The sequence below is a fragment of the Pelmatolapia mariae genome, linkage group LG7 (assembly GCF_036321145.2).
Source record: "Pelmatolapia mariae isolate MD_Pm_ZW linkage group LG7, Pm_UMD_F_2, whole genome shotgun sequence".
NCBI classification, from domain to species: Eukaryota; Metazoa; Chordata; class Actinopteri; order Cichliformes; family Cichlidae; genus Pelmatolapia; species Pelmatolapia mariae.
Window position 1 is genome coordinate 34,990,741 of NC_086233.1, and position 26,314 is coordinate 35,017,054.

Here is a 26,314-nt window from a genome sequence, read left to right on the forward strand (position 1 = left end):
TATTGAAATAATTTATTTCCCTGATACAAGTGTAAAGTATTGCTATAGTACAATTATAGGCCTACAAAACATCTTAAAGCACTGATTTTTAAAGTTTTTAAGGCATGTGGAAGATAAGAAGACAGTATATACATGGTACACACTATGGTGTCTTTTTACTACAGAGTACAACACAGTTTGTAACAGGATATAGTTTTATGAAACGCCAGTGCAGATAAAATCTGGGTGTAATGAGGTATGACACACTATAAACAACAGAATATCACCTTGTCTAGTTTTAACAACACTATTATTATTATATCATCTTGTATTGATTTAGATTTTAAGAAATGTAAGAAGAAAAAGAAAAGGTGGGTAGTCTCAGAAACTTTGGTGGAAGGGATCCACCATCCATTTATCTTCTTAAGCACTTAGGTTCACAAAGCGTTAAAACCCCAGTCCATCATCAGGGGATAAAACTAAAACACAAAATCTTCTACAGTAGGTGTTCAGTTGGGTTTGAAAGGCAATGTCATACATTTCACAAAATTTTCACTCTTTTTATTATTCTTTGAACTCTTATTAGCAAAGAAACATTTCATCAGAGGACAGAGGTGATAACCCAGAGCCACAGCATTGTGACAAATGGAGTGAAACCACAACACCGACCGTGTTGCTTTACTGCAGAGGGCAAGGGTTCAGTTTTTTCCTTTAATTTAGCATGAAAGTTGACCTTTGTGAAATGACGTAGAAGAAAATCTTACGTAGTCTTACGTAGTAGAAAATCTTCTGCATGTTTAAACAGGTGTAAGAGCCATGCCAGCAGCTCCGTGAGTGCTAATTTTAGCAAGCTATTGTGGTACGTTGCATGTATGTGAGTGAATGTACAACAACTGTTGTTGTACATTGGTGTTGTGATATGTTGGTGAATGTATATGTTTGAAATAAAAATGAACAGAACTGAACTGAACAACTAATGTGGATTTTCACACATACATCTGAAAAACCTGAATGATCTTTGAACATAGCTCTACGTAAATACAATACAAACGAGCACTGATCTATTTCTGTAGCTGATGAGCTGATATGTTTACTTCCTCGTGGAACCAGCCACTGAGAAATTTAAACATTTACAGAAAATCAGAAAATATTAGCAAAGAAACACAAGGATTTACTAGCAGCAGTGTAAACGATAACAGGCAAAGAAGCAGCTTTGTAGTGTTTTACTGCACGTCAGCACTGTAGTTCAGTGCTACTAATACGCATTAACACATTAACATATCTGCTAGTTGTAGAGGTGTTTCCATTGATTTGGAAAGTCGAGTTTCACTTAAAATTAAAAGAAAGAGGAACAACAGAGCCTAATGCACTTTTTTTCAAGAACAAATGCCCCCATGTTTTTTAAATGAACAAGATGTACATGCAATAATTCCTATATAACTTTTATTGAAATTAAAAATATTTTTCTGAATTATTAATTTGGATACTTATCTTAGAAATTCCAAAAACATGTAATAAAAAACTGCTCTGTTTTCCTGAATTAGATTAGTCCAGTTTAATTTTTTATAGAACCAGTCAAAAGTTTGGACATGCTCAGTCAAAGTGGAGCTTCTCCCCCTTTCACAAGGGGTCGCCGCAGCAGGTGCTGCATATGTTTGATTTGGTAGGTTTTCACACCAGATGCCTTTCTGACACTTCCCCAAAGGGATTTCTGTCTCAACTGGGTTCCTGTTTTTCTGACTTTCAGTCAGTTGAGCTTTCTTTGCCATACTACCAAATATTTTTTTTATTTATAAAGAAATCAATAATATCCCAGTGAGAGGAAAGCTAAACCACAAATGTGCCTTTGTGATCTGTTAGGAATCTTAATTTATCACAGCAATTTTTTTTTTAAATTAAAATTGTCTCAGACAATAACAAACATCCCTGCCCTCAAATGTGTCCAGACTTTTGACTGTCACTGTATGTTTTATGTTTTACTTTGAACTAAGATCAACATTAAAATCGAATGAAATTACACAAAGAAGTAAAGAACAGGAAGCTACTTATCTTATTGATATATTGTAATCAATATATAAGCAGCTGTTTTTCTTTGTAGAAACAAATCAACCTAAAAATGTTTTTGGCCATTCAAACATCAAAAACCTACATGGTTTACAATTAACTCAATTACTAAACAGTATTCACTGAAAATAATGTTATTAGGCTTATGAAAACTGAGGTTTATTCAGATTTGTTCATTTTTAGTATAAATATATTTTATTAGATACAAACTAAGTTGAAATTGCTTTGTTTCTACTAGAATTTGTCATTTTTAACCCTTCAAATAAAAAGTATTTCTTTTTTCACTAGCTATTTTTGTGCAACGCTAACAGACCAGTGTCTTGATTTCATGTCATGACATCACCAGCTGTACTTTTCTCTGTCTTTGCTTCACACTCATCTTCCCTGCATGTGTGCATGTTTTTTTTTTTGTTTTTGCATCTTTCAACTCTACACCTTGCATATCAGTTGGTAGATACACCAGTGGGACTGTCTTTTATGTATTATCCTTCTCTACATATACATTCATATTGCTATGATGTCTGGAAGGTGCACAGTGAAATAATAACACACTTCAAATGTTTTAAAACTAAAGTACGATTATTAAATGTAAGGTATAGAAAGTGGTTAAAGTGTAGAGAGTAAAAGTAAAAAGCTGTTAGAAAATTTGGGAGTCAAATGAAGTACAGATGGATTAAAAACTGGCAGCAGAAGTAACAAGCCCTACTCAGCGCAAGCAGGAAGAACATTCCCACATTCATGGAGGAGGCATCTCATTATTTTGGAAAAACAGAGCAGATTTTTTCTGAGATTGAAACCTGGGACTTTTTTTTCTCGAGTGACTGCATTACGCATCTACAAGGATCATAGTGATGCTCACAGTGGAGAAAATGAGAAGAACAGGCTACTTCTTGTAGTTTGTGCCATGTTTGCTGAAGTCCTGATGTCTTCATGTTGTTGGACTGCGGTTGGTGTTTCAAAGTTCACAAGTGCAGGTGGTTGGAAAGGAGCAATAACCCGGTTTCTCATCACTAGAAATCAAGAAGAGAAGATTTTAATTGCCTTCAGGTGACAAAGGTCAACAGACACATCTGTGCAGTCTTGGGTGTGTTAAGTTAAAAAAAAAGAGCAGTTTTCAAAAACATCCTGGCATCTTTTATATTTTCTTATGTACGCTCTATTGCCAAAAGTATTTGCTCATCTGCCATCACAGGGATATGAATTTGGGTGACATCCCAATCAGTCTCTGTACTAATTCATCCCAAAGGTCTTGCTTCAGGTTGAGGTCAGGACTCTGTGCAGGCCAGTCAAGTTTTTCAACACCAGACTCACCCATCCATGTCTTTATAGACCTGCACTGGTGTGCAGTCATGTTGGAACAAGAAGGGACTGTCCCCAAACTGCTCCCACAAAGTTGGGAGATGAAATTTTCCAAAGTGTCTCAGTATGCTGAAGCATTAAAAGTTCCTTACACTGGAGCAAAGGGGTAAAACCCAACTTCTGGAAAACAACCCCACATTATAATCCCCCCTCCACCAAACTTTACACTTAGCACAGTGCAGTCAGACAAGTACTGTTCTCCTGCCAACCACCAAACCCAGACTTATCCATTGAATTGCCAGATGGAGAAGTAGTTTGTCACTGCAGAGAAGTCTCCACTGCTCTAGTGTCCAGTGGGGGCATGCTTTATACCAATGTTTTGCATTACACTCAGTGATGTAAGGCTTGCATGCAGCTGCTCAGCCATTGACACCCATTCCATGAAGCTGTGGACTGTTCCTGAGCTAATCTGAAGGTCACATGAAGTTTGGAGGTCTGTGGTGATTAACTCTGCAGAAAACTGTTGACCCCTGTGCACTATGCGCCTCAGCGTCTACTGACCTGCTCTGTGATTTTACCTGGCCTACCACTTCGTGGCTGAGTTGCTGTTATTCCCAAATGCTTTTGCTAACAGTTGACTGTGGAGTATTTAGTAGCGAGGGAAATTTCCTGACTGGACTTGTTGCACAGGTGGCATCCTATCACAGTACTATGCTGGAATTCACTGAGCTCCTGAGAGCGACCCATTCTTTCACAAGTGTTTGTAGAAGCAGTCTGAAGTCAGGTGCTTAATTTTATTACACCATGTGGTTATGGAAGTGAATGGAACATCTGAATTCAATGATTTGGATGGATGAGTGAATACTTTTGGCTGTACAGTATATTTTATTCAACCCTCCAGTGAGCAGGTTTTTTGCCACAGAGGATGAGGTTGTCCATCAAAGTGAAGCTGTCAGGCTGCATTTATTTCTGTCATGCTTGAACTGATGTTTTGAGTGCAGACTCTTTACTGCATTCCCACAGTAAAAAAAGCCTATTGTCTTTGAAGTCAGGCCTTTTTTTTTTTAGGAGGTTAAGGGTAACAGCTGGGAGTATGCTTATCATGCACCCAAGCCAAAACACTTATTTTACTTAATTTTACTTGAGGAGACAGATAGGTTCATGGCCCAGATTTCCTTTTTTTTTTAACCTACAGTATTTTCAGTGTTTCTGAGTCCCACTCTTAATGTCAGAGGCTTTGAGATCAGATTAACTCGGACGTCTGCAGGCTTCCTGCAGAGCCTGAGTGGGACCGCTTAATGTAGACTGGAGAACGGCTTCATATAAGCCCGAATGAGGATTTTGTGGTTATGTAAGAGAAGTGCTGTGGAAAAAAAAGAATACATGAAGGTTTCTTAGGCTGACACAAGGACCGAGGGGCAGGGAGGAGGGAACTGGACTCAGCTGAGTCACACAGAGTGGACGTCAGAGGGGCTTCAGGACCCCGGGGCTACCGCCATCAAAGAAGAGAGTTCCAACAAGATGAGATAAATTGCATGTGAGTGTTGAGCAAGAAGATGTTAGTATGTATTAGGTAGTAACATCTTATGAATAAAGGTCAGTTTGTTATGGTCATGAGTCACTACGTGATTCTATTCTGTTCATGGAGCGCCTTCATTGGGGCTAAAATACGACATCATGAGAGCCTCCATGTCTTCTTGCCACAATCAGAGGATCAGTACAAATTAAAAGAATGGATTATGGGTGTAATTTGCTGCTTACACTTTATTGACGACTGATCAGCTCCAGCTGGGTCGCCTGGGTGAGACTGTGTGAGGCTGAAAATGCAGAGACACCCAGTGACCCCTGAGTTCATTGTGCACAGTGTTCCCAAATACAGCAGAACAACAATTTTTTTTTTTATAACTAACTATGGCTTCTTTTATGTAATTTTATGAGGACAAATATAATATCTCAACAACAGAGTTGATCTTGTTGTCATGACATTTGTCTTATAAGGTAGTCTTAATGGGTCTTAATGAGCCCCTTAATGAGCCCTAGTTGAAGCCTATAGTTTCAGGCATCCATTCAAACATTATGAGCCCACTAAACGGCCAAAAGGTGGCATCCTACGAAGTCTACTCAGAGATCACCTCATTTAATTGGGATTTTTCACGAACATGGCCAGTTGAGGTTGGCTCTAAAAGTGAGCAAGTCCCCAAAGACTTTCATGTTTAAAGCATACAACGTTGCGGCATTAAAATGCAAGTTTGCAACTGGCAAAGGCTGCTGTCACTAAACTAAACCTCTAGAACATATATGAACTTTTGGATACTTTTTAAAATGATATTATATGACAAATAATGGAACTTCCTGTGAAGGAAGGGTCATCCAAGAAGGTTTTATTTGAGTTTTATATTATTCTGTCTCTTGGAAGAGATATCAGACCGTGCTTTAGACCTATACATCCACAGTGTCTTTTGTCCTCTCTTCCTCCACTCATCCCCAACCGGTTGCAGCAGATGGCCGCCCCTCCCTGAGCCTGGTTCTGTTGGAGATTTCTTGTAGTTCAGATGGAGTTTTTGCTTCCCACTTTCTCCATGTGCTGGATCAAATTGGGTTGTTTGATTGTTGGTGTTAATAAAGCGCCTTTAGGTGACTGTTGGTGTGATTTGTTGCTTTATATAAATAAAACTCAATTGCACTGCACTGAACTGAATATACAGTTTATCGGCTTGCCAGCCATACTTGGCACCTGATTACGTAGCGCTCCAACCACCTGACTCCAAAATGGCTCTACATGGTTGCAACCAAAACACTAGTATGAAAGCTTCAAAATGCATGGTTAAAATATGGGTGGGTTTGTGGGTGTGGGTGGCTTTATCTTTCATGGTCTTTGGTAAAGTAATGTCTTGAAAGACGTGTGCCAAACAAACAATTAAAATCCTTCAGTGTTATGTATTAATGTTGCAAGTGTCCCCATATGGATGTGAGAATATATCGAAAAGTTTGGAGCTTTTATGCACAAACTGATTTTTATGAGCTGTTTGGTTGGATGTAAACCCCAAAATAAAATAAACCTAAGCAGGTAGTTTATTTTAGGCACCAAAAGCATAAATTAATTGCTACGGTATCTGCAATTGGAGATTTTACAGTCACTTCTTGGCATGACCACCAGATGTCTACATACTCTGTATACTTTCTGTTTCTAAGACTGAATGAAACAGATGAGGTGACACGAATGGAACTATTCAAGCAATTCAATGGGCTGATAACATTTAAACTGTCGTGTCTGGACATAGAAACATCTGAGCTTGACCTCCCTGAATATTTTTCCCCTCCTCCCCCTTGTGTGACAAGTGAATGTAGTCTGAGATCTGTTCTGTAGCTAAATAATTCAGTTTGATGCTGTACTGAGTGAGGGGTGTACAACCACAGACGGATGTTAAAGCTTCAGCTTGAAAAATAATCTTGTTCACTTTCTTTTCAGGAGCCAGTCTGAGCCTCATTCAGCAGGGCTCCGACTGGATTATGTAGGACTTGTTAAATGCTTACTGGTCTTCGGTGCTGGGCCTGGGTTGCTTGTATTCTAACGATAAGCTAAATATAGCATTACAGAACCCATTAAGACTCTGGGATTGAAATTACATGGCTTACCAAGTAGACATCCAGTTCAGAGTCAGATTGGCTTCTGCTGAGGGGCGGCAGTGGATCGTCCAGAGCAATCGTTGAACTGGAGGCTCGTCGGTCTTCACTGCAACATAGAAATACAATTTACTGTTGTGTAAAGGTGTGTATGAGCCGAGTTAATGTCTACATCATCATTCATCGTTCAGCATCCTCTCAGAATATGTTGATGAATATCAAAAGAAAGATGTAGCTTTAGCTCTTTAGAAAACAGTAAAAACACAGTTATTTGGAACATTTCATCAGTGGCAGGGAAAAAAAACTGCAGCTCACAAGCCACAAGAAGCAAACTTTGGAGCTGAAAATGAACTGCAACTCCTAAAAACACACAATTCCTCAAATGGCCACTTGATTGCTGGCTCCATAAGGAAGTTGATCCCCATACACTAAAGCCTTTTTCAGCAGCTTCCTGATAACATAGTTCGCCACCCTGTCATCCAAATATGGTCCTTTATGGCTCCAACAACATGGCAACGGCCAAATTTCAAGGCTTCAAATATGTGCAAGCTAAACAATGTCCACAAAAATAATCTCAAGAACTGATGGATGGATTTTGGTTACACACTTTCATGTCTGTGTCAGTGTGAATCAGATCAAAATATCAACTTTTCAACTTCTCTTCTGAAAACTGGGCTTTGATCTGAAAGCAGTACATGTGAAGTACCTGTTTTCATAGTCTTCTTCCTCTTTTCCGCTCAATTTTAAAGAAACGGCAGACTCAGGTAGAAGATCCGGCTGTTTGGAGGAACTGTAAACTGTTAAAAACAAACACACCGTCAGCGAACAAGTCAAGCAAAGCTTCTAATAAACCAAACATAAACAAAAGAAACAGCTTACAGTTTCCATCCAGGTTGTCCATGCTTTGGGCTTTCTTCTCCTCCTTCCTCTCCTTCAGCGGGGACAGAATCTCCTGGGAGACTGACTTTGCATAAAGAGAGTTCTTCTTCCTCTTTGAAGATGCTCCTCTTAAAGCTTAAACACACAGAGAAAGAATTTAAAACAAAAGCTGTGTTTATGCAGGAAACAGAATGGTGGCAGGTTAGCATGACTTACGATGGCTCTTCTTGAAAACAGTCGTGCCCATGAATTTCAGAAATCTGTCTGCATAAAAACTGGGCCTGTGCACTGACACTGTGTCCTGAAATGAAAACAGGGCACACGTGTGAGCAGCTGCATACATAAGGGATAAAACAGCCTGGAGTTAAGGAGAAGTAAGAAGTATTACAGACCCCGTCATGTACAAGAGCCTTCCAGGAGTGTTCCACCTTCTTAACGAACCTGAAAATGATTAAAAATTGAAAATCAAATGAGTTCATTATGTAACATTTTTACTTGTGTAAATATTTATGCTTGCTCTCGACCATAGACTGTATATAATAAAATGGAGGTAGCCACTGTGGTTAGCAAGGTTGTGCTGCACAGCCTTGAAGTTTTTGTTTTTTTGTTCTTACTTTTCAACACCAGGGGGCAGTGGTTAACCGTATATGTTCACATATACGTGAGCTGTTTAGCTTTTTAGATTTCCTTTTAAATACCTCTATTTCCCCTAGGGCAGTAGTTCCCAAACTAGCGTACGCATACCCTCGGGGGTACGCAAGTGGCTGTAGGGGGTACGCGTGGGTCGGGGTTGGAGTGGGGATCACAAATTTTAAAAGCCGAAATTTGCGCTAATGCAGTTTTATGGCTATCAAATACATGACTATATACCACCCTCTGGTGTTCAGCAAAAAAATAGCTCTGACAAAATACATGGGCGTGACTTGCCCAAATGACTGACACCTAACAGTTGACGTTGCCTCCAAGCATTCAGTGCAGCGCGAAAATGGACAAGTGGTTAACAAGAAAAAAAGGCCCTACCACAGAGACACCGGCCACAACAACCAATCAGATCATATCTGAAGATGCATTTTCCAGTGACCGCACAGGTGATTGTTCAACAACAATGTGTTCGTCAGATTTGGATGCGGAGCGTCAAAGTGGGAGAAAGCATGACAGGTCGGACTGTAACACAACCTCATCAAAGAAGGGCAAATATGATGACAATTATATTTCGCTGGGGTTCACGTGTATAAATATTGGTGGATTTTCCCGGCCACAATGTGTTATTTGTGCAAAAGTATTGTCTCAGAACTCAAACCTTCACTTTGCGCAGACATTTAGAGACAAATCATCCCCATTTGAAAAATAAACCAAGAGAATATTTTGAGCGACAGCTAAAATCACTTTCAACAAGTAAAACCTGCATTCAAGTGCCAGATCTTATGAATAAAAACAGACTACAAGCATCTTACATGGTCAGTTACAGAGTGGCTAAAACCAACAAACCCCAGACTATTGTGGAGGACCTCATTCTCCCTGCTGCTTTAGATATGGTAGGGACAATGTTGGGGGAAAAGGCAAAAAAGACGATACAGTCCATTCCATCATCAAACAATACTGTCTCACGGCGCATCAATGCAATGTCAGAAAATGTTTTACAGCAGCTACTTCTGCGCATACGCCACAGTGAATTTTATGCAATACAGCTAGATGAGTCCACGGATGTGGCTGGCCTGGCGCATCTCCTCGTATATGTGCGCTACATTCATGAAGGAACCATCAAGGAGGACATGCTGTTCTGTAAACCGCTGGAAGAAAGGACAACTGCCGCAGATATTTTTCAAAAGCTGGACACATTCATGAACACACATGGACTCGTGTGGGACAGATGTGTTGGCATCTGTACTGATGGCGCACGGGCCATGACTGGGAGACACGGAGGTGTGGTTTCGCGTGTGCAAGCAGTCGCACCAGATGCCTCTTGGGTACACTGCAGCATCCACCGAGAGGCTCTTGCTGCAAAGGGAATACCTGTCCGTTTGAAACATGTTTTGGACACGGGTGTAAAAATGGTTAACTTTGTGAAAGCCAGGCCGCTGAATTCCCGCTTATTTGCTGCGTTGTGCAATGAGATGGGCAGCGAGCATGAGACATTATTACTCCACACAGAGGTTCGCTGGCTATCTAGAGGGAAAGTGCTGACCCGTTTCTTTGAGCTGAGGGATGAACTTAAAGTTTTCTTCAGTAACCATCCCTTTGAGCTGTCTGAACATTTGCATGATGAAGAGTACCTTACGTGCCTGGCTTATCTGTGTGATATATTTTCTCGTCTGAACGAGCTCAATCTCGGATTACAAGGCGTTTCTGCAACTATATTCAATGTTCAAGATAAAGTTGAGGCCATGATAAAGAAGTTAAACCTTTGGAAGAACTGCATGGATACAAACAACACTGAAGTCTTTCCCGTGCTGCATGATTTTCTGTGCTCAAATGATCTCACACTATCAAAAAGTGTAAAGCGCGAATGTAACGTGCACCTTGAGGAGCTGGCGGTGCAGTTACGCCGATACTTCCCAGAGACGGACGGCTCAAATGATTGGATACGTCACCCGTTCACCGCCGTGTCTACTTCGTTATCACCGTCTGACCAGGAGAGCCTAATTGAGATCGCCACAGATGGATCTCTTGAACACGCTCAAAAGACCCTGGCGGATTTCTGGATAGGACTGCGCACTGAACAGCCCGCGCTGGCTAAGCGCGCTGTCAAGACTCTGATGCCTTTCGCCACCACATACTTATGCGAAAGGGGATTTTCTGCTTTAACAAACATGAAAACAAAATACAGAGCAAGACTTTGTGTGGAAAACGATTTAAGACTCAGCCTTTCCCAAATTGAGCCAAACATTGAAGAGCTGTGTGCCTCTGCTCAAGCACATCCATCACATTAAATAAAGTTCTGTTTAATGAAAGTTCATATCTGCCCTTTATGCTCTCGACAAAACGGTGAATTCTAATAAATCTTTTGATACACTGCTAGTATTAAGTAGTAAAGTTCGTTATTAAAATTCTGTCATTACTAAAATATATTAATAAATTCATGTGGTGGTGAGAAATAATCGACTGTGCAGTATTTATTTTTTATGCATGCGGTATTGCAATGTATTTATAGACACTAATTAAGAGTCGTTCGTAGCAGGGGATATGCGGCTGAGGCTGACATGTCTCAGGGGGTACGTGGCTGGAAAAAGTTTGGGAAGCACTGCCCTAGGGGACAGGTGTCGAACTCCAGGCATCGAGGGCCGGTGTCCTGCAGGTTTTAGACGTGTCCTTGATCCAACACAGCTGATTTAAATGGCTAAATTACCTCCTCAACATGTCTTGAAGTTCTCCAGAGGCTTGTCAATGAACTAATCATTTGATTGAGGTGTGTTGACCCAGGGTGATATCTAAAACCTGCAGGACACCGGCCCTCGAGGCCTGGAGTTCGACACCCCTGCTCTAGGGGCTGCAGTTATAAATAAGAATGTGCTCTTATTAAGGACTTGCCTGGTTGAATAACGGTTGTCCTGACTGCACCATCTTGTGGTACAAAGTGGTATTACATGAAATTATAGGGGCCGATATCTTTTCAACACAATTTACTGTCACAGCTGTTGGTATTCGTCCATCCATTTTTTGTTGCAAATCCAGCTTTTACATGCCTTCTATGCTTCTGATGGCTTTGCTGCAATGCATCTCTTTAATTTAGTTGTGGGTTTTTGGACTTGGAAGGCCACCTCAGCCAAGTTGAGCCTGAGCTGCAGCCGTGCCTCTCAGCCATGACTGTGGCAGTCTGGCCATGAGAGATGGGGACAGATCCCATTTTGGTAGATTTTCCAGGTTTAAATAATAAATAACAAATAATATAGCCTGTGTTTACTGAGCCAGTAATGAGTGTTTAAACTAATTTAAATGTTTCTGAAGCAGGAAAACAGGATGAAAACCTGAGAATCATAAAATATAAACTAATAATAATGCCAAGGAAACAAGAGTCACAAACAAAAAAGAGTCGCATGTCTTTGCCTATTTTAATGAATCTGAAAAAAAAAAAGTCTACAAATGTTTCTGTAATGCTGCATGATTGATCCAGGTGCAGCCGAGTAAGGATGATGAGACAGTTTGTCTTCTGCATGTTATTTTTGTGCATGTTAATGCTGTGAGCTCACCTGTAAGACTGAAGAATATCGATAATTCCTAAAAAGATGAGCAGACTCTCGTCTTTATGTTTGGCAGGAATTCCACCCAATCTGGAAAAAAATTATGATAATTTTACAGTTTTTTAAATGAAATTATGCTTTTGAATGTCCAGCTTTTCTACATTTTTGACCAGATCAGTGAGCAGTGAGGTTTAAAAAAAGAAGCCACTAGAAAAATAAGGGAAACAAGACCTAAAAACAGGCATTTTAGTATGAAGCAAACCGTTCTTATTAGATTTGACTGTGTGCAAACTAGTATGTATAAAGTATATGGTAATACTTATTTTAAGATAAAAATAACTTGTGATCTGAGATGTTAAAAAAATGTTTCCTCTATCATATGCGCTGCTTAGTCCAAAGTGTCCACTTACGTGTCATCATCTGCCACTGGTTCTGGGTCCTTGACATTCCCCTGGATGGACTCGAGGGCGGTGGAGTAGAGGACTTTCTGTCCTCTCCTGCTGTCGCATCTGCTTCCTCTGCTCAGCGGCTTCCTATCCAGAACGTGAATCCCCAGCAGGAGACTGTAGTCCATGATCTTAAAGCTTTCCAGGACCTGATAAGAGACCAAAACTGAACTCAGGGAATCAAATTTTAAGAACCCCCTTTGAAAATTCAATCATTTTCTTTAATGTTAGACTCCAGTTTCTTTAATTAGTTTGTCAGCGCTAAAATTTTTAACCTTTCATTCTTTTAACTGTTTAAATACTACACATGCTAGTGGCTATCAGGTCTGAAACCATGACACCAAGTTCCCCAGAGCCCACTGATTTACAGGGACACTATAAGGTTCTGGCCAAACAAAAAACCTGCAACTATTTCAGTGACTTTGTTTATAAGAAACTCCCATTCTGAAATGCCCACCTTTAGAGCATCAAAAAGCATGTCACAGTGTGACCTGCACACTACAGACCCTCTGGTGGACCTTGAATGCACTGCAGGTAGGCCATTAAAGATTTACATTATAAAAATAAACCAAGCTAACAGAACAGCTGTGGGATTAAAATAATCCATTAACCTTCATTTAAATAAATCTGAATTAGTGTTGTATTTTCAGTACAGGAAAATGAATAAAGTAATGGTGGCTATGACATGCTGAAATCAAATCATCAAAACATTGAAATGAGGTAAAGTTCACATCAGGCATTGTTTAGGCAACTCATGTAACAAAATACAGACATGAACCACTAAAAGGGTCAATCGAGCCTACAGAGCAGAGGCTGCGGTATTAGACATTTTGTGGTTATGTCTGTCTGAGGCTTCTAGTTGCTTACATAGGCCTATATCTCTCTACATTCCTAAATCAAGAGATATTTCGTTTAAATCCCACAGCTGAGCTGAACAGGAAATTTTGCCAACCGTTAATGAGATTTTGTCTGAGCAAATAAACATTTATTTATCCCTCAGAATGATCTGGTGATCCTCTGACGTTTAATCTACCAAAAAGAAAGAGGTCAATACTTTAATTTGTTCCCTACTTTGGCTTAGACCTCATACCTAAACCCTTCCATTATTGGCATTTATCAGCTAACAGGTTAGCCACGTGGAGGTTACAAATGACATGCCTGCTAAAGAAAGCTACTTGATATGGACATGAACCCCCACGGAGCTGCACAAATGCTTGCTTATCTGTCAAGCAATCAGTTGCAATCACCTTCCTGATTTCCTATTTTTTCTATATGTTTGTCACACTTAAATGTTTCAGATCACCAAACAAAGGCAATAGAGAATTTCCAGTCATTATTTTGTTTATTATATCACCTTTTTGATATATGTCCACATTTGTTACTCAGTGGTTTTAACAACATAATAATTTGAGTAATAAAACAAAACAAAAATCACCTACAGTTCAATTTTCTTTATAAAAATAAATAAATAAAAAGTTTTACTTTGAAGGAAGTCCCACTCCCAGAGATCAACCCTGGATCTATAAGCAAAAATACAGTAAAGCACAAGCCTCAATCCCTCTGACCAAGCACTGATGTCATGAAGTACCTCTTGTAAATAAAACGGGCCTTAAAATGTGCTGCGTTACCTAATGCACTAACTGAGGTCATATACAGCAGCCCAGTAAGAGCGTATTACATCCAGTTTGCGCTTTAGCGTCCAGCTGCTCCGCCTGACCATTAGTCAGGTGTTTCGCGCTGCTGCACGCTAATCCTTCATCAAGTGACCACTATTGTTTCTCGCTAATGAAACAACAGGCACGCACTAATGCAGTCATCAAAACAGCTCAGGGAATAACAAACAGGGGCACAGTTCCAGGTGCTGGCCTGTGTGATGTTATTAAAGTAGGGGAATTGCGCAGTTATCATTGGCTGAATATAAACTCTGGATTTGGGGTTTATTTTGGGAGTTTTTGGCATAAAAACCAAGTGAGTGATGTTTTTCTGATAAAAGTTTTATCCTCATGACCATTTAGTTTGGAGCTCTGGAATAACTCTGATTTTCTGGGACCTTTCCTTTTGGAGAGCGTAGCTAAGCATTTGAAATTTGGGCAACACTTACCTTCCAAATTCTTAAGAACAAGTTTTGTGGAACACCCTATTAAACCCGCGAGAGAATTTACAGCTAGTGAGCATCAGGTGTCCTGTGTCATATCGCCTAAATCAGTTCTGGGCATGTCAGACAAACCATCTCTTATTGTTGCACTACATGTGGAAAAGGTCAACCGACCAGAATCTCTGAACACTGTCAAAAGCTCATGTATGAAAACAGGATGTTCTCACTGTGTCAAAGTTATTAGCATGTCTGAGCTGCAAGCAAGGTACATGCAATGTAAATCAAACACTGATATCATCCTAACTCAAACCAAGTAGTTGTAATTAACCCAACCAAACACCTTTAAGTGCCTATTGTAGGATTTATGGTCCCATGTTTGTGTTTGTTTGCAAAGCCCTGTGTCTGTGCATATCAGGCAATCCCATGAAACTCCAGCAGTGCATCGCCCTATGATGTGGGCAATGGCAATTTCATTTATATGGCACATTTCATTACAAGCAAACTCAATGTGCTCAGCACAGGAGAACATGAAAACCAGTGTAGGTTTACAATGCCAAAGGCAGTGAAAACAGCAAACTATAATAAAGCAAGACAAATTAGAACAAAAACCAATAACAAAAACATTACTGAATGCAGGCCTGTGTAAATAAAAAGGTTTTTAGGCTGTTTTTTAAATTTATGCACAGACGTAATTGATCTCAGGTCAGAAGGCAGCTTGTTCCAAATACCTGAAAGCACCTTGGGCACCCTTAGATCTAATTCTGGGAACAGTTAAAATATCTGCAACTGATGACATGAGAGGTCTGACTGGACAGTAAACAGTGAGGTTAAAAGGGCGACAATGCACAACCACAAAGTGCAGCGCCCACAACAGACAACAACCTGCTGCCATGCCTAAACAGCAGGACACTCCTACAATTAAGAAAAAAAAAACGCGTAAAAAAAATAAATTAGCGAGTGTGCAAAAAAAGAAAAAAGCAAAATAAAAAGGTATAAACGGACTGTTAAACATAGCCTCCTGACTAAAAAAACCTTCAGTGTCTCTAAAATGGGAGCATTACAACTCAGCTCCCAACTTTGCCATCCTGACAGACACGATGTTCATAAAAGTGAGATGCAAGCAGCATCAGATAACCCCGCATTATGTGAGCCCTCAGGATGAGAATGAATTGCTGAAGGCATGCTACACTAAACACTAAATCTGCTTCACTAGCCAGCAGTTTAGTGGATGTGGCTTACAACATAAAAATGGTAGTTTAGATGGATTTATAAGTTTAAGGTTTTAATGGTCCCCAAATGATGAGCTAGCAACCCTCTTAAGGCAATCTTTTTTTTTAAATTAAAATAAATGGATCTAAGTTTGCAGTTATTAGACTATGTTGTTTCAAGTATCACGGAAAAAGTACATTTTTGATTTGTATTCTTTGAAAATGTTAGCAGTTGATATATCTGACAATTAAAAATGCAAATCTTAAAGGTGTTGCATTCAATATTTATCTATTGAATGCAACACATAGTTGCTAATGGATGTAACATCCTTATGTAAACATACCCGACAGTCCCTCTGCAAGGTCTTCATCAAGGCACTATATGTGTCTGGGTCAAAGACCAGGCCCTCGTGCATGTCCTGGAAGTCCAGGTCTTTGAATGTGGGTGAGGGCTTGGCACGCTCTTTGCGTGAGGCGCGGCGTTTGTACGAGGATCCCTTCAGGTCGTACTTGTAGTGCATCTTCATTGCTCGCGGCAGCACATTGTTCATGACCACCACTCGAACGGTGATGCCTCCACACTGGATGCAGTAGAGGCCGTAGAACTTGGGCAGTAATGTCCTTGGGTTCTGATTGAGATTCTACAATAACAAACATAATGTTTTTTTTTAAGTGATAAACAGAGAAGGAGAAAATATCCCTGATAATATTGGTCCAAATGAATCATTTTATTGTCCATTTTAAGTCCATTTAAGAAGAGAAAGACTGAAACTGCAACTTTCAAATAGGAATTAGTCCAAAATAAGTGGTCGGAGAAGAAATGTGAACATACACATGTAAACAGGTCATTTTGGGAACTGTAGATTATATCAGTGGCATATTAAAAGGTGATATAGTAGTCAGTTCCCTTTCCCCAAAAGTGACATTTTAGCTAGTCATGTCCATGTGCTGATGAATGTGCACAGCAGTTTCATTTTAGGTTCAGCCGACAGAAATCTTCTTTTCTAATAAAGCCTATAATTAGGGATGGATTGTGTGATCCTGACCATCTGTTAACTCCTGCACCTCCCTGAACCTGGTTCTGCTGGGTGTTTCTTCCTGTCAAAACGTTGTTCTTTCTCACCACTTTCACCAATTAATTTTAATAGGTGGGGTTCTCGCTAATAATGTTGAGTGTTTTACATTAGCATATAAAGCAGCTTGAGCGAACTGTTAAAACTTAAGTAATTACTAGTAGTATGGAACTGTATGTTGCACTTACACAATACTTCATGTGTGGCCAGAATAAACTACTCCCCCCCGCCCTTTACCTTGTTTTGAGTAATGCAAACATATGTTGCTGTATGGCTTTAATGCAAATGTGGTAAGACTTGTTTATTTAGTAGCTCACCATGTAGTAGCCAGGAAGCAGCTTCTGCAGGAACTCTGCCTCTTTAGGCTGCACTGTCTTGATGATGAACTCATCATCGCTGGTGAGGTAAAACCAGGAACTGCTAGCACCGGGGTTGGACAGCTCTATCAGCGGCTCCTTGCATATGGAGTACTGAAATTCAAAGTGAGGCAACAGTTTAAGGCGAACAATGTTTTGCAATCAACTCAGGGGAAATTTACACCACATTGTCCTGAGCCAGAATGTGAATTTGGGTCTCCACCCTCACCAGATAGTCGTCTGGTTTGATGCCAAAGAGCTCTCTGAAGTAGCGAAAAGCCAGTGGGGCGTATGTTTTCAGACGGAAATCTGGGAAGTGATGTGCCGGGGTCAGGTTGCTACCCTCACTGGAACAAATACAAAATATTTATTAGTCTAGCTATTTGCAACATTTGGGAGCACTGTGACATGAGCACGTAACAGGTCATGGTTAGAAATGCACAGGTGCAACTATTAAAAATTACTGATAGCATAACAGCTGCAGTATTATCTTCCTCTAACAACCAAGTGCCAAATGCCTGCTGAGAAATAACGTGGTTGCTGAAACATGTGGTTTCTGTCAACCCACAAGTGATTATTTGCACACTTCTAAAGGTAACTTCCCTCTTTTCTTAACATCAATACAGGTTGGCTGCCACTGTGTGGGTTTAAATAACTTAGAGTAAGATTTCTCATAATAATAATTTGCATTTCTTTCTTTCGTTGGCAATATGTAGTCAACTTATATTTTTTGTAGGCTGGAAAAGACTGACGATATCCACACTTAGCTGACTTACATAGTTTTGGTTAATTTTGGGGTTTAGGCTTAGTACTTGGATTGTGACTTGATGTGCTATGTAATGAGGCCAATCTGGGATTTAAAGCTTACTCAAATCTCCCAAAAATGCATTCAGTTCCTTGGTAGGTAGTGATAAAATTAAATTCCCTGACATTTCAGAGTAAACCTAGCATGCATAGAAAACATCCTAGATATATTGGGGGGGGGGATCCCTGTGCATGTGCATGTGCATTGGTCATTCTCTGAAAGGATTGCAGTGCAAATGTGAGTGTACCTTGGCAGGAAGACGCTCTCCACCACAGAAAAGTCCTGCATGAGAACATCTCTGTCTGGTTTCGAGCTGAGGTTTCCCACAGCATAACCGATGCCCAGCTGGATGGCGCCTTTGAGTGCAGCTGGTGTAGGCTAACAAACAAATTAGACATCGTAGAATTAGGAATTTTTTTGTGGCACTTAGTTGTACATTTTCTTGCTTTCTTTGTAAAATAGTTTATCGTTGTTCAACACTTTTGTCCGGTGCAAAAATACCTCAACACTGGATTAGCTATAGCATTGGCAAGCTTCTCTCAGAAGGAATTTTAATCTCCAGTACTTGTTAGCATGCTGACATCACCAGTAATGGCTCCTTTAGTTTGTTTTGTAACTATGAGCATGATAGCATTTAATTCAAAGTAAAACTGTGCTTACAGTTGCCTCACAGTGAGTGACAGCATTAGCTAGATTAATGGTCTGATATATATCATTTTTAGATATTGTGTTAATATAAAGGATAGTAAGCTGAAACTTTCTGATGTGGGAAGCATGTGAAACACAAACAGCAAACTACAAAATTTAGCTAACACTGAAGAACCAGAAACTGTAGTTTCTCTAGTGATCACTTCAGCCTGGCTCTTGTATCAAAATGTACAAGTTTACAGCAATAAAAGGCAGATTTATCACCTGGTACCACAAAAATATTTTGCTCTCTATGAGGGAGTTATTTTTATTCTCTGGTATATTGAGCTGACAGATCTCCCGATTCAGGTAGCTGTAGACATTTCTGCTAGGCCTCTCCTCTGCTAACATGGAGCTCACTGTTATTATCTCCTCTTTGAACTTTCCAAGAATTTATTGCTTTCATTTTGATAAGAAACATTCTAGTATTTTATTACTCTGTTACGTATCCCTGTTATTAGTATGCATGGGTGTCTGTGTGTTGCATGCATAGAGAGTCATAAAACATGGATGTAGCTAACAAGTGATTAGCCAATGAGAATACAATTAGTACTCCAGCCTTCTGATATTTAAAATGCCCCAAATTTGCAAAACAGATTTAATTAGTTATTCAATATGACCCAAATGAGACAGTAATCCGATAAAATGTATATTTAGGTCAGGGCAGAGGACTAATCCTGTATCGCTGAAACATGCTTACAAGTGCATTGGTCCTATGTCCAGAAGTCTTTTCAACTGCGTGGTTACCTCCAAAGAATAAGGGTTTAAGAAACTTTACTTTTTAGACATAGAAGCTGTATCCATCTTTTATACTGCCTGTGGTTGTAACATGCAGTTAATGAATGCACCTTGCTAGCATTAGCCGAAAAGTTAGCATTCCCATTGTCACTTATGGTCACTTAATGCTAAAAAACAAAACATATGGCCAAAGATTCTAACACTGGGGCTTCAAAACTGCAGAAACCTAAAACAATGGGTGATGCCATGGGTGTTATGGCCATGTTTTATACTGCCTGTGATAAAGCACTGTCTTCAGTGATAAAATTGTGCTAAATGCAAAATTATAATCATCCCTACAGATTTTAATGGTCAGCATTTCTTTTTGTTTTTGTTTTGGTAAGATTCTCTGTATGGATACAAAGATACCAAACAGATACAAAATATGTCTGTTGTTTTTAACAGGGGCTCATTCTGGATTTTTTTCAAAGTGACACCTGGTGCTCTGTGAGGCTGTATTATGGGCACAGTTAAACGCCATAGTGTGTTACAGTAAGTCACAGCATTTCATTGTGGAAGAAATGTAACGATATAGTGTGACTAAAACAATTGTCTTCATTTATATCAGAAAATAATTAAAATAAACAAATCATTTAAAATAAACTGCTTTGATTATATTGCAAGTCTGGAACAGGCTCCCGGCACTTCAGGACAGCCTCAAATACTAAACGAAGCCTTAATACCTGTAAATTAATTTTTCCAATTAAAAGAAAAACAGACATTTTACTTTAGAACTTATTTAGAGCTTTTTCCTGTGAGCCAGAATGTGAAGCTGATCAGCCTAATCACACCATTTTCCCACCGCTTGTTCCCTACCTCACAGAGCAGCTCTGTTACATAACACAGCTGATGAAAGAGTAGCTGCACTCATGTTATTGCACTTCATTTTACTTAAAGTAATATTGCACATGACTTTCTGTATGACTTTTTGAATTTTTATGACCCGTGGGTGCCAGAAACTTTAAGCTACAAATTATTTTTCCCAAGATCATGGTGTAGTCAATAATTAAAATAAACAACTCAGGAAAGAAAATAATAAGTTTCACATTTAGACTCCCAAATAAAAAAACAACCTTTGGTTTCAGTGTTCTGTTTGACCGCAGATATTTTCTGTTTTGACATCAGCAATGACTTGAAGTGGGAGTAACTTTGTTCCTACCTGAAGATTTTTCCATTGCTTGCTTGAAATGATCCACTCACCTTTTTATGATCCTTTGACGCTTTAGAGGTTTTGGTTCCCCTTCCTAGGGTGCTGGCAGGGGATGCTGACATCTTTTGGACAGAGAGAACTGGACTAGAGGGAAGCTCGGCTGTCCTTCCTCCAACTTTGATTCTGCCCGAGTTCCTTTTTTCCCCTCAGTGGTAAATGCACAAACACAACAATTTACAGAAAGTGCATTTTCCAGGTAGGCTGCTCCTGTGGATGAGGTAAAGAAAAAAGGAGTTACACAATGTGTTGCATTTGCATGAATGTCAATGCAAAGTGCACACACGCTAGTGAAATACTTCCCTATCAGTCTTGTCTAGTTGTCTTTCCTGTTACTTACAGTATATCCTGGGCTTGCAATAATCTTTCTGTCTGGGGTACGTCTGGACTTTGAGGACCTTTTGGTGAATGTGTTAGTCTTTTAACTCCAGAATACTTCACAACAACCCTTGATCCCAATTAAGAAGGATTGGGAACTATTACATGTTCAATCCCCCCGTGTTATAACAGTGCACAGTGTTTTCTTGATTATGCGATCATCAGCTTCCAAAAAAGGACACAGTGATTAGCAAAATGAAGCCATATACCAAGACCTGTTCATTTCAGTTGCATGGGCTTTAGATTATGGTTTATTTCCAATGTAATTCTCCTGAAATTACAAAAAATACAGCCCACCCCAGCTAAGGGTAATTAATGTGAAAAGGCAAGAGGGGATACTCTATAATACAGCCTGCACCCATGTGTAATTACCAGTGTAAGAAACTGCAAAATTAAGTTTTCCCTTCCCCTCATATACCACCAAATATATTTGCTAATTTAATTTCATAAATCTGAAGCTTTGTAGTAAATATAGTAGAGTAAATCATGCACCCCACTTTAAACTCACCTGAACTGCCTTCTGTGGTGTTGCTGCTAAAAAGAGACTGGGTGGTTGCTGTCAGCTTGCAGCATAGACATCTGTGCAAAATCTAAAGATCTAAAAGCTTATCTGAACACAGACAGATTTCACTTTGCTTTCTGTTTAATTTAGTTGCACTATAACCGAGTACAACAAACCACTGCTGGATTTGAATAACTAAAAAGACTGTTTCAAACTATCCAAACAGGTGGCATGATAAAGGACATGTATTGGTATTTTAATGTGAAACAATTCACAGGTGACCTTCTTTGGCTTGAACAGAAGTCCAACCAATTTGCCTGCATACTTTTTTTCTGGCCCTGAGCCATTGTGCCACTAGATATATTGAACCCTGCCTTTCTTTAAAATATCCTGAAAAAACTCCCTTCTTGTACTCTGCATAAGTTCTAATTTTAGATGCTGAAAATAACCGCAGGAATATGATGTGGAAAGTTGAGGGCTGTATTGTGAGGTGTTACTTTCAACCTTGTGAAAATATATGCAGTTTTAAAACTGTGAAAATTAACTTCAGCAATTCCCCATAACCACATTTTTATATCATTCTTTATCATGGATGAAACTCAGGAAGATTTATAATTAAATTACAACATATTCAGTACCTCATATTTTCATGCAAATGTGCATTCAAAACATACACAAGCACTTAAACTTCAAACAAACAAATATGGAAACAATTGAAAAAATTAATCTGCACATAAGCAGTATTGGAGATTCAAGCATTACGAAAGTGTAACAAATAAATTATACACCTTTAATCAGTAACTAAACACATGAGAAGCATGATTCATCAGAATAATGGATGAGTAGATGATTATTTATGCAAAATCTATAATCTGGAAACCTGGCAACAAGTCCATATAGGTTACAGCTGCCTTATATTTGTGCCAGAAAATGGGCAGATGCACTAACACTAACACAGTTGACTTACCTGTGTACATAAAGGCATCAGCTGGAGGTATTCTGTGATTCAGTTTGCAACTGCACCAGCATTTTAACCAACATTAGGAAACACAAGTTACTTTTCTTCTAGTAACATCATCTTGTGTAATGAGCAAATTTGAAAAATCTATCCTGGCAGACAAGCCCCCGTCTAATTTAAGCACTGTTTCAGGATGTGGTTTTGCGGTCTGACTCGAAGAGAGTGCAACTGTCTTTTCAGGGGGTCGTGACGACAAAACTTGTTTTTTCAAGGATCTCACATGCAGCTCTCCTTTGCATGTTTAAATTAGAAGCTGAACAGATATAAAAACCTTGCTAAAGATTATTAAACACTGACCTAGTGGTCAGATCAGTGAATGAGGTTAATTGTATGGACATAAACTCTTTGGTAGATTATTTTTGGTTTGCCTTTGCAACACTTTACATATTGAAAAAAACGCTAAGTGATGTAACAGTACCATGTGGCAAAAAAAGCCAAAACATGAACTAATTTGCATTAATTTGTCTCCAGGCTAGTTAGATAGATCAAATGGATGCCAGACCTCTCCCTCTCTCTGGCCACCGCCTCCAACTCTTCAGAGGGGACACTGAGGCTTTGCCAAGCTAGTAATGCAATGCAAACTCAACTGGGTTTGCTCCCGATAAGACATAAAACCCCTCACCTAGGAGTCATGCTAGTCAGATACCTGAACCAAATGAGCTGGCTCCTTTCGATGTGGAGGATTAGTTGCTCCACTCTTAGCTTGTCAGAAATGACCCAGCTACTAACCCTATATCTAAGGGAGAGCCAAAATTGAGCCAATTGAGAGCCCAAGATATTTGAATTCCTCAGCTTTGGTACAGCAAGTCATCGCCAACCCAAACAGCTACTGAAGGATTGTTAAAACAATTCAGTCCATCAAAAAAAGGATTTATTTACATTTAGGAGTTATCTCTATATTCATGCCTGGATGGCTTAAAAGGGGCCAGTAGTGACCCATTTACTGTATATAAAAGCTGGATGTTCCTTAAAGTGCTGAAAGGCAAAGCTAATGTGATCACGCCTTAAACCTGAATCTTTTTCTAACAGTCAACAGGTGGTGACTTCTCTGCTTATATAAAGAAGATCCATTAATATAAGCATGTTTCCACTCTTTTTTTTTATGGAATTTGAGGCTCATTTTGTAAATTACAATATTATTTAGTATAAGTCAAGCTACTTTGTACTAACTTACTACTGTTGATGCTGTTGATGCATTTGTTACTTCTGAGCTGGAATATTCTAAGTTTCTATTGTTAACAGGCTGTTATAAAAATACTAATACATACTAGAATGAGAGATAATTTTCTTCTATGCTGGCTTCTTTTTACTGATTCCCTGTGAAGTCCAAAATTGAATTTAAGATCCTTTTCCTCACATAAACAGTCCTGGCCCCATCCCAATAGTGAAAGTGTGCTTATGGCCATCGTAGAGCTCTTCCTAAGGGAATTCCCACCATTGCCAAGTGCTTGTTTTTGTTGTAAGCAGTGTCCTCAGTCAGATTCACCTTTTCACCTCTGGTTTAATAATGACACAATTCAAAATGTTTAATCTGAAGCTTTACAAAGGGACATTACAAAACACAGAGGTTGATGTCTCTGTGGTGATGTGATGTGTAATTTGTGTTAAATTCCTTTTGAAACACATGTTAAACAGTTCTCTAGAACTTATTTTCTCCACCTATGAACCTAAAAGCTGAATTCTATGGTTTCAGAAGAAGAGTAAGGGCTGCATTTGCACTCTTCTCTTCACTTCATAAGTTTAGGGTACCACACAAGCTTTGCTGCTGCTGGGCTGCTTGTTAAAACTGATGCTCTCATACCTCGTTAATTATATTTCCACTTCTTTTCAGTGGTGCCCAAGATCTTAGGGCTATTTTATACCCAGCACTTTGTGAACTGTTCGACAATGTCACACCCACTGTCACCAGCTGCAGTTTCTGCTGGCTGTGCACCTTCTGATTTTTGTAACCTGATGCAGCTGGGTTGAAGAAGCGAGTGTACGACTGTCAGAGTTTACCACCGTTTCAATGACACATTGGTACAGAAGCTCAGAGATTATATAGAGAGAAATGTTGTTAAAGGTAGATGTAGCCTCCATGAAGTCATCCATCGCTTTTGGGCTCTGCATTTTGTCTTTAGTCTCTATAAAGCCTCCATGTTGGCCTTTCACAGCTCTAAAGCCTCGAAGCAATTGGTGTACAGAGCTAACTACAGTTATGCAAGTTAATAAAAGCTTTTTCATTTATTCACATTTAAACATTGCCACAGATTTCTATGTGTGAGAAAAGGGGCCTGAAAGTGTGTCAATGGAGCATTTTTCAATAAAATATCTTGAAAAATGTTTGATATGTGAAGCTAAAATTTTGTTTCATTCCATTGTTAAATCTTTAAACATCTTAAATGTTTGCACATTTTAGTGTTGTTTCTTTCCTTTCTTGAAACGTTGTGCTGCTGTTATGTCCTTCATTTATATACCATGTACTGGGTTATAAAGCACTTTCTGACGCTATACTGTATAACTAAGTATGACATTCTTGCTTGAACATGCACAGATGGATCTTTTGGTATTGTCATATATTGTCCATAAAAGTTGAGAAAATATTAAACATTCCACCCTGAGTGGAGCCCACAGGCCCTCATCTCAATATAGTCTAGACTAGAAACACATTTCATTATGATGCAACAAACGTCAGCAGTATTGCTAACATCCTCCAAACTCATGCACATCTGAGTGATCACTTCTTTACAACTCTGTAATTTCGAACAGGAACTCAACACCGGTCCTTTACACTGCTTTTTATAAAAGACCTCTGAATTGATGTCTACTTTTAGCTGGGTGCTTTCACTGAAGGCCTATATTTAACTCAGTCACTTCATGTGAATGTTTAAACCTGCACCCTCCTCACACAGCACGCACACGGCAGCTGTTTTGCATGCATGTAAATGATGGCAACTCCTCGCCAGCTGGCTATGGCACATTTTATTTTATTTTTCTCTGACGAAAAGGAAGTGGAGCTGATTTCCTCTTGTGATACCATCGCCAGCACGTCTTCCCTCTAAAGAGGCACACGAATGACCCACACAGGCTAAAACAGTGACACATTCACAGCTAAGATGGCACAGATTAAGATGGAAAAGTTGACCCCTTGTCCCCCTTAACACAAAGTGGAGAGGCGGAAAGAAGAAGAGATTCTCACTCACCTTGATCGGCATGGTGCTGTGAAGAAACTGACCAATGCGTGTCTGGGAAAAGGCAGTGGCAGACAAATACTGTGTGATATCAGCTCTTAGGCTGACTGTGGTGAAATGAGGAGCCAAGTGCTGCAGCGACTGTAGAGCATCCTCACCACTTCCTCTCTTTCTCTCCCTCTCTCTCTCTCTCGCTCTGTCTGTTTGTCCCCCCGCCTACCTATTATTTCCCAGCACATACATGACTCACTCTGAGTTGTAGTTGTGAAAGGTTTAAAAGTGCAAGATGTTAAAATATCAATGTAGGAAAAAGTCTTGAAAATAAATAAAGTGCATGACAGCTTTTAAAAGCTTTCTACCACAAATTTGGTCACATAAATATTGTTTACAGTAATGGTATAAAGCTAGCTCATAGGGTTATGTTCTAATATTAATATATGAGCTTAGAAGGAGATTTTTATTAAGATATGAAATTGGAAAAAGCACAAAAGTTGGTTGACAGGAAATGAGGGGAAAGACACAGGAAATGACATGGTGCAAGGATCAAGAACTCCTTAAGAGTTACATAT

General features: G+C 39.4%; 1 protein-coding gene across 3 annotated transcripts; it reads right to left on the reverse strand.

The window, feature by feature from the left end:
* On the reverse strand, window positions 1-25,840 carry pip5k1ba (phosphatidylinositol-4-phosphate 5-kinase, type I, beta a). Of its 3 annotated transcripts, none has more exons than XM_063478903.1 (15): window positions 25,758-25,840; window positions 20,671-20,887; window positions 18,254-18,384; window positions 17,431-17,548; window positions 17,163-17,315; window positions 16,117-16,413; window positions 12,434-12,618; window positions 12,033-12,113; window positions 8,238-8,286; window positions 8,062-8,146; window positions 7,846-7,980; window positions 7,673-7,763; window positions 6,979-7,075; window positions 5,104-5,159; window positions 1-3,053 (listed from the first exon to the last, which is right to left on the reverse strand). In XM_063478903.1, exons 2-14 carry the CDS (start codon window positions 20,740-20,742, stop codon window positions 5,121-5,123), a joined length of 1,533 nt encoding a protein of 510 aa, XP_063334973.1. In that variant the 5' UTR covers window positions 20,743-20,887; window positions 25,758-25,840; the 3' UTR covers window positions 1-3,053; window positions 5,104-5,120. The 3 variants fall into 3 exon arrangements, with proteins under 3 accessions (XP_063334973.1, XP_063334974.1, XP_065327630.1); XM_063478904.1 differs by lacking the exon at window positions 25,758-25,840 and adding an exon at window positions 21,018-21,098; XM_065471558.1 differs by lacking the exons at window positions 5,104-5,159; window positions 25,758-25,840 and adding an exon at window positions 21,018-21,098.
* Window positions 25,841-26,314: the final 474 nt, after the last annotated feature.

Bases quoted from the DNA above. Each gene is read 5' to 3' on its own strand.
- pip5k1ba (XM_063478903.1), bottom strand. From the start codon at position 20,742: ATGTCAGCATCCCCTGCCAGCACCCTAGGAAGGGGAACCAAAACCTCT. The intron at 7,981-8,061 runs GTAAGTCATGCT...TGTGTGTTTAAG, and splicing joins TGTTTTCAAGAAGAGCCATC to CTTTAAGAGGAGCATCTTCA. The intron at 7,764-7,845 runs GTAAGCTGTTTC...TGTTTTTAACAG, and splicing joins GGACAACCTGGATGGAAACT to TTTACAGTTCCTCCAAACAG.